This window comes from Hoplias malabaricus, chromosome 16 (assembly GCF_029633855.1).
Source record: "Hoplias malabaricus isolate fHopMal1 chromosome 16, fHopMal1.hap1, whole genome shotgun sequence".
NCBI lineage: Eukaryota > Metazoa > Chordata > Actinopteri > Characiformes > Erythrinidae > Hoplias > Hoplias malabaricus.
The window spans coordinates 5556373-5571811 of NC_089815.1; the positions used below are offsets into that span (position 1 = coordinate 5556373).

The following is a 15439-nucleotide window of genomic DNA, read 5'->3' on the forward strand; positions in this document are numbered from 1 at the left end:
CTATAGACATTTTGCAATGAATAAAAATAATAATCTCACGAGGACAATTCATAAAAGTGATTGTACAGAGAATACACTCAACGAAACCTTCAAATACAGATGAATAATATAAAATGACCCCCAGCTGTTCAAGGATGTGGTTTTCCTGGCAGAGTTATGAAGCAGTCATGGCCTAATGCTTTGGGAAAGCAACAGTTCTCAACCAGCAAAATTGTCCATCTCCTTCACTCAACATCCAAGGCTGAGATGCTCTTGAGCAAGGCAAGGGTCTTTTATCTGTATTAAGCAGCATTGGTTTAAAAAGAGCATACGTCTATGTTTGTGCAAAAGAAACAAGAGGAGGTAGGATTCACTTTTTGAAGAGTAACAAAGAGTGCTGCTGTGTCTGAAACCCTGCACTAACCCGCTACGTCAACACTGAGGAAATGAAAAGCTGACTTATCTGCTTTGGCTTGTGTTTGAGGTTTACTTTTGGCTTTAATATATTTAGTAAAACCTCTTTTCTAGATGTAAATCAAATCACTCTGGCACTCAGCCCCTTTCTCTCTGTTCCTCAATGGGCAGGACCCCAACAGAACCACCACAGAACAGGCATTATTTGGATAGTGGCTCAGACACAGCATTGATGCAGTGAATGTAGAAATATAAGCTGTTGATGCTGTACTTAGGTTAGTGGACGACCCAAAGTTAAACTAATTACAGTTTAGGAGAAGCTTTCTGTTAGATTTAAAGCAACAGTTAAAAAAATACTTGACTTAAACCGTGCCCTGAAAACCACCCCTTAATATCAGGATAAAGTGCATCACATAATCATCTTCAAAATATGGAGGCAGTGTGATATTCTATGAGGCATTTCCCAGCAGCTGTGTTGCAGTTGCTTGTTTTACCAAATTAGATTTGTTTGATCTTCCAATGTCAGGCTTGTAAATCAAATATTAGTTGTACTGACTTTGCAGAATTGTTCATAGGCGTGATAGTGTGAGTTCCTGGGTCAGTGTGTGCTGCCCTGTGATGGCCTGAAGCCCTTTCAGGAGTGTGCTCCTGCTAAATTCCCTGTTTAAAAACATAGCCGTTTATTTGCAGCCTATTGTTGGATAAAGAATCAAAGCAGGATGTTGAAATCTTGTTGAAAACTCCTGAAATCTTTAACCATCCTGCTGCTTTGAGATTTTAAATTCTCTCACAAGTTTCAAGAGTGTTTACAGTGAAGCCTCTGAAATAAACAGATATTCCAGTTCACACAGATGACATGACAGCTTTGAAGAATAAATAAATAATAACACAAATATCTGGATTTTTTCACAATCCCTGGGGGTTGATTTTAGATTTTTTGGTCCCTGAAGTGCAAGCCCCCATATGGAGGAAATTCCTGAAGACAACAGCGTGATCAGAAGGTGTCCAAAACAGAGTCCGAAACAGAGGCTTAGGGGCTTGGCTTTGATTCCAAGCCCCGGGGCTCTTTTAGCTCTTTTCAGAGTGTGGGGGTGAGCGGTCCTTGTGGAAAAGGAGCATCACACCTTTCCTGAAACGTTGGTCCCTCACACTGTAGATGATGACGTTGCAGCAGCTGTTCCCTGTCAGGATCCAGAAGGCCAGGAAGGAGAAGTTGCACCAGGTGTAGCCCACCACATTTCCCAGCACAAAGACGGCGATTGGTGAGAAGGAGGCGGTAAAGGCAAAGGTCAGGATGCCAATGGTCTTGGCTGCTTTGATGTCCGAGAAAGAGGGTCTATGGGGGCAGCCGCCAGACCCTCCGGCCTCCAGGCCCAGGCTGCCCTCTGAGAGAAGCTTGCGTTTGCGGGTGTAGCGCCGGATGCTGGTGAAGGACATGATGTTGACAGCCAGGGTGCCTCCGAGCAGAGTGAAATCGAAGGCAGGGAAGAGCAGCATGATGTGGGAGTCAGCTGGCAGCTGGAGGCCCACCAGGAGAGGGGCGTAGTTGCACATGCGGCTGCACTCGTTGTACTCCAGGGTGAAGCTCTTGCTCAGTATCAGAGGAGCCATGGCCAGCAAGAAGCTCCCTGTCCAGGACACAAAGATCAGCAGCAGTGTCCTTCTCCGTGTGACCAGAGTGTCCTTGTGAAGAGGCCGTAAGATGGCCACACTACGCTCCACCGTCATCAGAAAGATGGTGCTGATGGAGACGAAGGTGCAGCCAGCAAACACAGGGCCGATCAGCATGCACGGCTGCCAGGAGCTGTTACTAACCCCAGGAGAGACTTCTGAACCCACCTGATACCACACTGGAGGAACACTGGTCACCATCAATGATATCTCTGTGTAGACTGAAAATGGCACCACCAACACCCCCACCATCATGTCAGCAACAGCCAAAGACACTGTGGAAAAAAGACACAAAAATAATAAATAAATTAAATAATAATAGGGTTTCACTAATATTGGCTCAAAATGTGAAACCAGTTGTGCACAAATATACAAGACACCGCCCTCTACTGGACACCAAGCTGAACCTGTTTTAAATTCTATGTAAGCATTAAACGCAGATGTAGGATACCTTTGAGGTAGCCCTGTGGTGTGCGGGACTGGCGGGTTTGCATGAAGACGGTGAGGGTGACAACATTGCCCACGACTATGGCGAAAGCCAGACTGACCATGAAGACCACGGCCAGTGTGCGGTTGAGCAGTCCACAGCAACACACGGTGCAGAGAGGTGCAAGGGAGCCGGTGACTGTCTGATTAGGAGTGTCTGTGAAGCCCATTATCACCCCTGTCCCCCAGGGGATGCTCAGATTGGCCACCACTGCAGCCATGCCACAATGCTGACCCCTGCAACAGGAAGCAAGGTGCTGAAAGGTCCTAAGTAAATCTGTTGCTGGGGGCTGTTGCCTCTGATTTATGGTAACCCTGTGAGCGAGAGAGAGAGAGAGAGAGAGAGAGTGAGAGAGAGAGAGAGATGCACATTGAGCCACCACAAAGACAAATATCTATGGGTTATATGTTGTATGTAATGACTTAATGATGGCTTGGTGAAATGGTTTCACACATAGACCAACATGAAAAAGTCAGAAATCGCACTTCGTAGATCATCAAATAAACAATACTGAACCTCTCTGTCTCTGTCTATATATCAGCCTTGGTAAAAGCTGAATTAAAACCAGAATAACTTTATTATTCATCAGCTAATGTACAGCTAAGTAAAGAAATATCATTATTTGAGAATTGTCAAAGCAGAAAAATATAGGACCTGAGTCCTTAACGATGCTTTTTATATCTCATGACCATGACCATGCAAATGTTCCCTAAGGCAGAGAAATAATGTCACGGTTGTGAATAAGGTGGAATTTTCAAGGAGGATTTAAATGATTATGCGTGTGTTCATTCTCCTGACACAGAACGGTGTTCCTCCGCCTGAGCCCACTTTCTGTAATCTCCCAGTAACCTGGGCCTAAAGAGAATTCTCATTCAAATATAGTTACAAAGTCAATCCATTATATTCACCAGCCTTTTAATTCATATCTGACTTTACCCAGAGTGACTCACAGGTCCTTAGCCATAGTAACACAGGACCTTTTTGTTATGCAGGACATTAAGAAATACATGGCCTTGTGTAACACAGAATGGGTCGCAACAAAAGACCCATAGTCACTCAGGTCCCTAAGCAACACAGGAACCGACACTCTTTGTGACATAGGGGCAAAGGTGATTAGCTCTTGTGCACAACAATGTATACTTCATAATATATTTACATCCAGATGTTTTCCCATTTGGATTTTGGAGGGACAGCTTTAGAGTATATATATGTGAATACCTTGAATACCGTGAATAAATATGTTCTGTACCTGTGGAGAGAATGTTGCTGATCCCTCTGGGTACATAATAAAAATAAGCCTTTTCTCCACACTTTGAATATGAAATGACTGTTTAACACATTGCACTATGGACACATCGTTCAAACACCTTCAATCGATCAATCTTCTGATTTTGTCTAAATTTTGTCTGACTTTGTACGTGTGAGACACAGAGCTAAGAGAAGCTGTTTCAACTGCGGCACTTGCACAAATCAAGTGATTATAGCAAACATGTGAAGTATAAGAAGCTATATCCTGTATCGTAGGATTGTATCAGCCCTAGAAATGAAGTTGGATTTGTAATATATATAATTCATGCCTGAACTTCCTTTCTGGTTCTCAGACTTTAGCCGTGCTAGCATTCTAAAACCAGCTAGCATGGGCTAATTAGAGCTTATCAAAGTAGCACTGACAGGAACATGGGGAAAGCCTTTAATTATGGTGTGGGCGCGTGAGTAAGAGTCAAACAACTATCACAAATGTTTGCTGTGGCCTAATGAGTGTGTGTGTCAGTGTGTGTTGACCTGTGTAGAGAATATGAGCTGTTTTCACTTCCCCCACCAGCTACTCATTAGTTCAGCTGCCGCTTCTGACATTACTTCACTGTCAGTGTGTTTAAACACAGTGGTACAATACAACAATACTGACACGTGCTGGGATAATTTAATCATGTACAAACACAGAAAATCACGGCAATACAACTGTAGTGTACACACCATATCTCCACTGAGTATTTTCTGGTAGATAATCCAGCTTATATCAGTGTATTGTCTATTATTTTAAGCTTGTCTTTCCCATGTTAATTTTTGTAATGGCCATCATGCATTGTATCTTGGTGTGTGTTTCATCTCTTTTATGATGATGGAAAAAAATGTAAATGTTTAAAATAAAAAAAATTTGGGTTTACATCACACATTTTTGGAAATCTGAATTTAATTCTGTAAATTAAAAAAATGAACATTAAGTTTAAAATTATTCACTATTGTTGTTTTTGATACACTTAAAATGATAAAGGATTTGGCACAAATTTTAGAACATTTGTAAAATATATTAGAAGATTTTTATGTAGCTTTATCAGTGCTTCATTATTTTAATTATTGCTATGTCCCTCAATATAAAGCTACTATTTGTAAACATCCACACTCTAGCCCTTTCTGCGCTAACGCTAACTTAGACATAGCATGCCTAATATTACATGCAGGGCTGCTTGCTAGTTATGACAGCAGCTCAGCAGGACATCTACTTACACCTTGAAATTTACTGAATGCTCTCAGACTTAAACACACACACACACACACACACACACACACAGGCCCACTCAATCTCTCTCTCCATCTAAAAGGTCTACATATTTCATTACACATACGTTTAGCAGAAAGTACGCCGCTTTTTTAATGAAGTCTGAAGGGACGTGGTGTATGCAGAATCTACTTCATTATGAATCAGGTCTGTGTCATTATAATCGTCTCATTACAGACGTGACTTTCCTCCAAAGAGCGCCGTAGTGGTTTGTACAGACAGACTCTTTTTTTTATGAAACAATTTATTTCAATTCATTACTAAGTGCTTGTCCCAAATGAATGAGCTTGGGGGGCTATATTCTTTCATTAGAGTTTCTTATGGTATTTTCAGAACAATCAAGACAGATCATTATGAAAGGTGAGCACATATTTAGCACAATGAGCAAAAAGGATGAAAAAGCTATGGTGCTGTGCAAGTCAGAGACCACCCCTGATTTATGTAATTTCTAAACAAAACAGACATTAAGTGGAAGTTTTTCAGTGAAACAATTATTTTCCCAAAATCGAAAGAGAATCCCTGTATCTCAGTATTTCGTGTCCATTCTTTACCTTTATAACAGCTTTGGTTCTCTTCAGGACACCTGCTTTTAGTTTTTCAAGAAAACATGAACAAATATTTACACACTTTTGATCAGTGCTCAATGCTGTAGTTTCAGCATTGAGTTGTTTTGTAAGAAATATCTCCTCAATATGAATGATTTGTACTTAATGGCCATTTTAACTCAAATTAAATCAATGAAGATCATTTTGCACAGAAGTGCACATATATTAGGATATATATTATATTAAGGCTAATAGAACTATTTTGTGGGAGGCACGATGGTGCAGTAGGTAGTGTCGCAGTCACACAGCTCCAGGGACCTGGAGGTTGTGGGTTTGAGTCCCACTCCGGGTGAATGTCTGTGAGGAGTGTGGTGTGTTCTCCCTGTGTCTGCATGGGTTTCCTCCGAGTGTCTATGTGTGAGGAGTGGTGTGTTCTCCCCGTGTCTGCGAGGAGTGGTGTGTTCTCTCTGTGTCTGCCTGGGTTTTCTCCGGGTGCTCCGGTTTCCTCCCACGGTCCAAAAACACAAGTTGGTAGGTGGTTTGGCGACTCAAAAGTGTCCGTAGGTGTGAATGTGTGCATTGCCCTGTGAAGCCTCCAGGGTGTATTCCCGCCTTGTGCCCAATGATTCCAGGTTGGCTCTGGACCCACCCCTGAACTGGATAAGCGCTTATAGATAATGAATGAATGAACAATTTTGTACCTTGTACTTCCAGAAATGGCTTATAATTTATGCCCAAGCTATTCCCCATACTCTGCATAATCCTTGTGTGCAGAACGAAGATGTTTAAAAACAAACAAGACAAAAAAATTGCTTCCTGTTATGACGCGCTCACTTTCAAAACTGGGCCAAAACCGAGATCAGAGTCAGTGTGCAAATCTGAGCTGAGTGCATAGGCAATGTTCTGAGTGGCTGTGGAGGGGCTTCAGTGGAGAGGGACCACTCTAAAGCTGTGTAGAGCAGAGAGTGTGGGGTCAGTGCGCTGAGGGTGAGGTCAAGACTCTGTGGCCAGGCTATGCTACAGCAGACATTCATGTGGAATAATGCAGAAACCTTGGCCGCGGCCCCTGTAGCCGGGGGAGCCATCACTCTCCTGACCTCTACGTGACAGGAGTAGCCTGAATCTCTCTGTTATCCATCCTCCATCTTCTTCAGCTGAACCCTGTGTCTTTTGTCTGGCTCCTAACAGTTTAGTGCCTCCTTAGTGTTAAAAGTAAAGATGCCAGAATAGGTTCTTTGAATTTAGGGAGGGTTTTTTAGTTCCTTATAAAACAGGAGTCTGAAAATGTATCATGAATTTGTAATAACACAATGCAGAAATGTGACAACATGCATCATGGAGAAGTGGCAGACTATTAGTCATGGTCAGGGGGCTTTTGTGTGGCACTGTTTTCCCTACCATAAGGCGTCTGTTACAGAAGTGAGAAGTGTTCTCCTCCAAACATGTAGAGGGTCAATGATGAAATTGTGATTGACCTATCAAAAGGGCAGAATTTGCAATTACAAAATTGGGGAGAATATGGAGTAAATAAATAAATAAAGGGCGGCACAGTGGCGCAGCAGGTAGTGTCGCAGTCACACAGCTCCAGGGGGTTCGATTCCCGGTCCGGGTGACTGTCTGTGAGGAGTTTGGTGTGTTCTCCCTGTGTCTGCGTGGGTTTCCTCCGGGTGCTCCGGTTTCCTCCCACAGTCCAAAAACACACATTGGTAGTGTGTGAGTGAATGTGTGTGTTGCCCTGTGAAGGACTGGCGCCCCCTCCAGGGTGTATTCCCGCCAGGTATTCCAGGTTGGCTCTGGACCCACTGCAACCCTGAACTGGATAAGCGGTTACAGATAATGAATGAATGAATGAATGAATAAATAAATAAATTACATTAATATATTAGACATCACTGAGTATACAATTGTCGAGCAGGTAGTGTCGCAGTCACACAGCTCCAGGGATCTGGAGGTTGTGGGTTCGAGTCCCGCACCGGGTGACTTTCTGTGAGGAATGTGGTGTGTTTTCTCTGTGTCCACATGGGTTTCCTCCTGATGCTCCAGTTTCCTCACACAGTCCAAAAACACACGTTGGTAGGTGGATGGCCAAACTCAAAAGTGTCCCTACGTGTGCGTGTGTGTCACCCTGTGAAGTGCCCCAGTGATTCACAGTGGGTACCTACCTAAAGCCTAGAGAATATTACCTAGTACCTGAAGATTATGTACTACAAAAACTGACGTCAAAACAATTACAAACAAATGAGCGAGCAAAACAGTGAGAATAACTCTGATAAGCAAACGCTGACCGCTAAAGAACATTGCTGTCCGGCTTGCTAAACGCTAACGTTCCCCATTACCGGGGGAATATTTCTGTGACAATTTCATGTCATTCAGCAACAAGGGCATCAGTGAGGTCAGGTGCTTATGTTGGAAGATCGGTTTCTGGATCACACACACCAGTCTGACTCATTCTCCATCACTCCGGTTCCCCTGCTCCACAGCCCAGCGCTGGGGACTGGACACTGAGCAAATGTCGCTGCTTCTAATAGTCCAACTTTTAGCTATTTTTTTTTTGGTGGAGTTTATACATGTGTCCAGAATGAGTGCTGAAATCACCAGTTATAAAGGGTGTCTATAAAATTTTGGATACAAACTGTATCTTCTTAAGAAAACTAACACTGGGATGCACTTTATCCCATTACCATTTGAATACCATATTCAGAAATTGATTAATATGTTTGTGTGCATATCTCTGTTTGGAACAAAATATTGCATGTCCAATAAGGTAACTTCACAAATAAGGGAAAACACTCTTTATATTTAATGGTTGTTAATGCAAACAGCTTTGTTTCCAAGCCATTTTGGAGATTTGTATCGGTCTGACCTACTGTTTATACATAATGAAATACACAGAAGCATTCTCTTTACCTGCATATCTTGGCTGGAAGGTATCCTCTTAGTCTCCTTAGTTCCCAACATTTGGAAGCGCACACTAGTGTCCAGTGGTCAGTGAGGTGTCTGAGTGAGCAGAGTCCAGTTGAGGTGTGCAGATAGGTCCAGGTTTAGCTTTGGCATAACACACAGCATCCGGTGAGAATACACACATCACTTGCTGGTGGACAGATGACACACTTCAGCACATATGCAGCATTTACAACTTCAGCATCGCTCTGGCTCTCCGCACAGATTTCCCCTCCCTCCCTCTTTCTTTCTCTCTCTCTCTCTCTCTATTCAATCACCCACTCACTCTTGCTCTTTCGCCACCATACTCCACCCCCTAAGTGTACCTTCGTTATGATTTCATCTCTTGCTCTCTCCTCTCCTCTTTGTTCACCTTAAGCCTTTCTGATTGTCTCCCATCCCCTCTCTCTCTCTCTCTCTCTCTCTCTCTCTCTCTACCACACTCCACTGCTAGTCTTCCTTCTATACTCTTTCATCATTTGCTCTCTTTGCTCCCCTTTCTTCGTTCACCTTAAGCCACTCTGATTATCTCCCCTTCACCCTGACTCTCTTGCTCTCTGTCCATCTCCATCTCCTCTCTCCTTTTCTTCTCATCCACTTCTTTTTCTACCCCTCTTCTCCTACATCCTTTCACCATTTCCCTCCCTCCTCTTTTTCTTCTCCCCTCCTCCTCATCATAATTTATTTCTTCCCCTTCCTCTTCTTCCTCATACTCCTCTTCCTTCTCCTTTTTTTTAATGTGTTTACTGCCCTCTCCTCTCCCCTGTGGGGGCTCCTACAGCAGGGGATATTCTTCCTCTTGTCGTCCGAGCTCTCTCCAGCTGTCTACAGCATGATGCACCCCCCCCCCCCCAAAAAAAAAAATCTGTCACTTTGCTTTGCGTCTGCTCTTAGCTCTCACTGCTGATTCCAAATCCCATTTCCTACAGCAATCATGCCCCCCCCTCTCTGCATTCGCTCTCTTCACTCATTTAATCGCCCTTTTACTCTGATTTTCTTTTTACCCATTTTTGCCTTTCCCTGACTTTCTTTCCCTGTACTCCCTCATTCTTTATGACTAACTATATTAACTCATTTATTTTCTCTCTCTGTCACTGTCCTGTTTTCCTCTCTCTCTCTCTCTTTGATGTATTTCACCTCCACTCCATTCTCCTACCATTCTCCTGTCACTCTGTCCGTCTTTTGATTTCTATTCCTTTCTCCCTTTATCTCAGCATTCTCACTATTTTAATTTCACATTCCCTTCTCTCTCTCTCTCTCTCTCTCTCTCTCTCTCTCACACACACACACACACACACACACTGCATTTGTTGCTCTGTGAGGTATTTCTAAAGCTGTTTCCCTTCTAGATATATAGGTTGATAGATAGATGTGTATATATACATATATTAGCCCATGTGCTGAATGTAAATGAGCCCACAATGACTCGTCTTATCTTATCAGTCCTGTGGCATATCGTCCCCTCAGAGAATTAAATACATTATCATACACACAGATACACACATTAATTTCATATTACTCTCTGCCCTGTGCCCACGTGGAGTTGGCCAGGGGATGGTCAGCACGAGCACTGAGATGCAGGCTCCTTAAACTGCTCCTGAACAGTTCTTACTTCAGATGCTGTTTCCCTGATCCAAAGTTTGTGGATGATTGGTCATTCCACATTTCTACAAAAATCAGGTGTGCCGTTCTTCTAAAACACTGTAAAACATATTAGAACATTTCTGTCCCAAACAACTCTTCAGCACATCCAAAAGGTATTAGATGAGGCTCCATGCCTCCAGAGAGGTACAGAGAGCGTCTTCATCCCACATTAGCTGATACTTGGTGTGGACCTTAATCTGTGCAGCTGCTCCTCTGTGTTCCATTTGGTTCCATTCATTTCTATGGAGATATACAAGATGGGTGTGCACCTCTGGATGTCCCGTGTCCACAGTGGATTTTTGGATATATTGTGTACATTGAAATTATTAAACTAATGTCACCTTTCATTTTGCATGCTGTAAACAGCCATTTCTCACACAAAGCTGCAGAAGTGTGTAGCAGATATCTACTTCCTATATTATCTTAAATTTGATATATTATGCAAAATGTTTATAATTTTCATATTTATAATTATGACTATGTCATTCCGGATGAATACACCTCACAGATCAAGCTGATGAACTAGAGTGACATGATTTCCTGCCCTTTTCCTGTTCCCATTTGTACCACTAACTCTGAAGCTGGAAAATACCTTGAAATCTAGTGTATGCTGTTAAAGGTATACTCTGTGTAATTTTTTAAATAAAGCCCTTAGAGCATTAGCCCCACCCACTGTGAAATAATGAATCATTGCATTCTTAAACCCCCAGGCGTAAATGTTATTCTTGTTCCTCTGGGCTGAAAATATACATGTGCAAAGTCTTCTGAACAAATTAAAAAAATCCAACTATTTGTCCCAGTTTGATGTAAAATGGTGCCTGTGCCTTAATAGTGGGTATATATATCAGAGGCGATTGCTCTAAGACATCTAAAAATGTCAAAAAATAGGTGATCAAATATATACTGTTGTGTGTACATGTCATTGAATAAATATGCACTACAACTAACTTTTCTTAACTTTTCTTCAGAATCAGCTTCTTATCACTGGTAAAGACGCGGCTTTCCTCTCAGTCATTCCCGCAGTTTCACAGTGCCATAAACAGTGAGGACGCTGAGCATCCACAGAGTTCAATAGCGAAGCAGCGAAGTGCAGCGAAACGAGACGAGTCATTGGATAAATGCTGAGCTTTGTCCCGCCCATCGGACGCTCAGCGTCTCTGGGGGTCTATGGGGCAGTGGGCTGGCCTCGGCTGGCCCGGACGCTCAGCTTCTGCATGATGATTGGGTGATCTGTCTGAGGCTGAATCCCTTTTTGATTGACAGCGAAATGAGCGAATCAGCGATCCTTTGGTGTAAAGATCCGTGGGAGCGTTACGTTTTCATTCTGTTCTGAGTTGAACCGGAGACTTTCTTAAACCTCTTAGCGGCATTTTCTTTGTTAAAAACGACTAGTGACAAATCGAGCTTCTATTTATGGTGGGGTTTTTGTAGCTGCTTGTGTTTGGAGACTGACTTCTATCAGTCTTTCTGACTTTTATCGCAGATATTCCTATGAATACCTAAATACCTGGGCCGTTCTTTTTAACAATATATCTTTATGTCTTAGCCTTTATATCTGTGATCCCATAACCTTAAACCAAGCTGTGTTTTTTGTTTATGTAATGCTCTCCCAAAATGATTATAGTACTGTTTCTGTAGCTCTTGGCTCATGTTCAGCTGCTCCTGAGCATCCCATTGGATTTTGATGCTTTTCTATGGACTTTGTGAAACTCAAAATCACTCAATATACATTGTGCCTAGAAACTTCGCGGATCTAGGTCATATTTGCAGATGCATAAATAGTTTTTGCAGTGGGTCTTTGCTAAGAAGCGTCTTCATTAAGCACATATACTAGGAAGATATACAAGTACATCTTGCCTTGTTTACCGAGGAGACTGTCTGGTGCCTTCTGAAAAAGCCTTGTTTAGTCAGACTGAATTATTTGCAGTGGGGGCTCTGTGTTATAGTATCAACATGGTGCAGAGGGGATACAGAGCTCTGTTCTTAACAAACTCCTAATTTGAAATGTGGCAATTTTCAAATAACAGACGTCATGCTAAACACTTTTTACACAGCTTCTTTAATGTTCACTCTGTGTTGTGTCATGTCTCTGGGAAATGTGTATTTGCCTGATAATTTGCTCATATATTAGTCACCTGCTACTGAATTTGTATGCACTGTGTACTGCCAGTGTTTACCAGAATCTCTTTGCTTGCTGTATGTGACATGTTGTATATTAATGTACATGATGTATATTCTGGGAGAGCTATCACTATGGTTATAAATCAATGCCAAATGTCAGCTACAAATGTACAAAACTGCCTAGTTTTGGGCTGTGGAGCACTGGGACAGTAATCACTGGTCTGATGAAGCACCATCAAATCTCTGGTAGGAGCTGGAGCAATCCAAATCTGACTGTCCATCATTACTGGCTGACCTGTAATCGTGGCTGTGTGCCATCAAATTCTAGCAGAAAAATGTTGATGTCTTCCCAGAAGACTAGAAGCTGTAAGTGCAGCAAAATGAACTAAATTATTAATTATTGAATGCCAGAACATATGCTGGATGACAAGATGTCCACAAATTTCTGGCCATATAACACACCACGAATACTGAACGAATGGTGCTGAATAATGAAAATTAGCCTAGAGCTGAAGTCTAAAGCAATGCTGATGCATACCTTCCCATGTTAAATAAAGTCTTGTGCTGCCTGAGGCTGCACTGAATTCAAGACCCGTCCTAGTCAATAGAGATGTAAGAGTGATCAGGATTAATGTCTTTTTACTGTGCACATCTATCAAAGATACTTATAATTTTAAGAGCCAGTTTATAGCATTATACAGAAGCAGGACGAGCAAAAACAGTAGTTAACAACTGCTAATACCAATTAGCCTACTACATAAATACATAAACAAAAAGCTATTCAAAGACATTAAAATAAACAAAAACACGCAACGAGTGTGAAACTGAACAATAGTATTATAAAAGGATAAAGCTGTAGTTTAAATGTAAAAACACTGTCTGATGTGCCAGTCAGTCTGGATACATTGTATTCACACACAGTCGAGGACGGCTAATTCCCAGCAACTGTGATAAGCTTTGCACATTCTCAGTTAGGCGTCAATGAGCTTATCTTCGCCACACTGATAATGATAAATACTCACTGCAATAGGATCTGGTTTTCTGAGCATAAATGCTAATCAAACACTTAATCCACAGCTGATTGTGTTAGCTGCATTAATTTCTATTGCAAACGTTTTTACAGCTAAATATAAATGCCCAGATTAAAAAAATAGTGTAAGACAAACATCTGTTATATGTATTCAAAGTGAACGAATTGACTTGCACAGGTGAGGATAGAGAATGAAATAAAATATGTTTGAATGATGTTTACATTAATATACAATGTTTGTATTTTCATAGTCACCCTTATATTCTCGATTTAATTTAGAAGTATTGTTTTTATTTATTTATTTATTTATTTATTGAATAAATGAATGAATGAATGAATGAAATTTGAAATTAAGATGGTTGTGGGCCCAGAAACGAGGAGAGAAATACCACAGAACAGTGTTCGGTACATAGGTGCAGAAAAAAAGAGAGGATCGTATCATTATGTGCTGTTATTTTATTTTATTTCGCAATTAGCTAATGATACATAATAAATGTCTTGGACCATATTTTTTTAAACACTGTGGTAAGTTTGTATTAGTTTGGGTGGAGCCCAACTTCTCAAAGAACTGTCAAGGGGGCCCTCTAGAGGTGAAAGTTGGAATAACTCTGCTCTGTGTTGTAAGCTGTGTCTGTCAGGGGTCCTAACACTAAGCCTACACACAAATTTGAGCAACTAGCAAATCACTAGCACATCCATAAGACATTTGTAAATTAAAATTATATAAAACAAATAAGCACCTGGTTCACCAACTCATTTCCTTGGTCAGTGATAATTCTTTTCAACACTCCAACATGGAGTTGTTTCACAAATGCAGTTGCCAATTCTGCTGTGTTTTGTTTCCAACATAAGGCTTTAGGGACAAAGGAGGACAAAGTAATGTTTATAAAAAAAAGCAAGCATATTAATATCTGCTCATATTTTGGCCTTCTGCGTGGATAGAAATAAATGATTTAATACACAGAATGCATTCAGTAAATTATGGACTGGTTTGCGTACCTTATTGATAGTAACGAGTAAAAGGTGCTTTTTAATCAGGCATCACGTCAGCTGCCCGAGGGTCCTTTTGGAGGGGAATCAGGATGGGGGTGTGCTATCGGCACAACACCTACCCAGCGCTGTGCCTCTTCTGAGTGTTACACCTGTGGCTGGTTCTCATGCTCATTATAGCACGGCTTCAAATGATTATCACAGAGACTTTGTGCGACACCTTGCACTTCCCTCTGTTCTTGTCTTGTGGCCATCCTCTCCTTGCCTTGATAATCTTGTCTACAATGTTTTAGTTTGCTATTAGCATTAGTTTTAGCAATTTTGTATTATTGTTCTTCCTTGTGGATTTAGTAATTAGCTGTAGCTTTAACATTAGCGTAGGCTAGGGGTTTCTTTGTCTTCTTATTTACTTTTAGTATATCTAATTCATAGTTGTTGCTGTAATTTGTGCGTTTTATGGTTTATTTATTTATGACTCACAAGTCTGGTTCCTGATAACTGTGCTTTGACCATTTCTACAGAAAAATGACACCACATGAAAAACAATCTGGGAGCTAAAAGAGGCGGGAAAGTACCCACCTTTAGTGAAATCCTTTTAGTTGCTTCTTCCCGAGCAGATGCCTTGCAGTTTCACTTAAGTGGAACTGTTATCACACTGTATATCCAAATATTTGTGGAAACCCCAGTAAATTGAGTGTATTCAGCAACTTTAAGTTGTATCTACTGTGGACACAGGTGTCCAGTTCTGCACACAGTTTGTATAATCCACAGAAAAGTATAAAATGGGCTGCTGTAAAACACCTGCATTTGAGCCTAAGGTCACCATGAATTATGCGAAGTTGGATTAGTGTTTATAATCCATAAAAACATCAGTGAACACAAGCTCAGTTACTATATTTTGTTGTTGTGGTTTTGTTTAAGAAAAACAGACCCAGGCTTGGTTTCCAAATCCTTTGTTCTACACTAGATTTAGTACAGTCTGGTTGTTGTTTTTTTTCCTCCACAGAATGTATTCATTAATTTTCTGTGACTGACTCATCTTGATCAGGGTTGCGGTGGGT

General features: G+C 41.4%; 1 protein-coding gene across 2 annotated transcripts; it reads right to left on the reverse strand.

The window, feature by feature from the left end:
* Positions 1-790: 790 nt before the first annotated feature.
* LOC136672353 (adenosine receptor A3) lies at positions 791-14515 on the reverse strand. 2 transcript variants are annotated; one of them, XM_066648364.1, is made up of 3 exons: positions 14388-14515; positions 2516-2865; positions 791-2339 (listed from the first exon to the last, which is right to left on the reverse strand). In XM_066648364.1, exons 2-3 carry the CDS (start codon positions 2769-2771, stop codon positions 1462-1464), a joined length of 1134 nt encoding a protein of 377 aa, XP_066504461.1. In that variant the 5' UTR covers positions 2772-2865; positions 14388-14515; the 3' UTR covers positions 791-1461. The 2 variants fall into 2 exon arrangements, with proteins under 2 accessions (XP_066504461.1, XP_066504460.1); XM_066648363.1 differs by lacking the exon at positions 14388-14515 and adding an exon at positions 8561-8671.
* Between the last annotated feature and the right edge of the window lie 924 nt (positions 14516-15439).

What these genes read in the sequence shown, in the direction of transcription:
- LOC136672353 (XM_066648364.1), bottom strand. Translation starts at nt 2,771, where the DNA reads ATGGCTGCAGTGGTGGCCAATCTGAGCATCCCCTGGGGGACAGGGGTG. An exon ending in ACCACAGGGCTACCTCAAAG is followed by an intron (nt 2,340 to 2,515) that starts GTATCCTACATC and finishes TTTTTTCCACAG; the next exon opens with TGTCTTTGGCTGTTGCTGAC.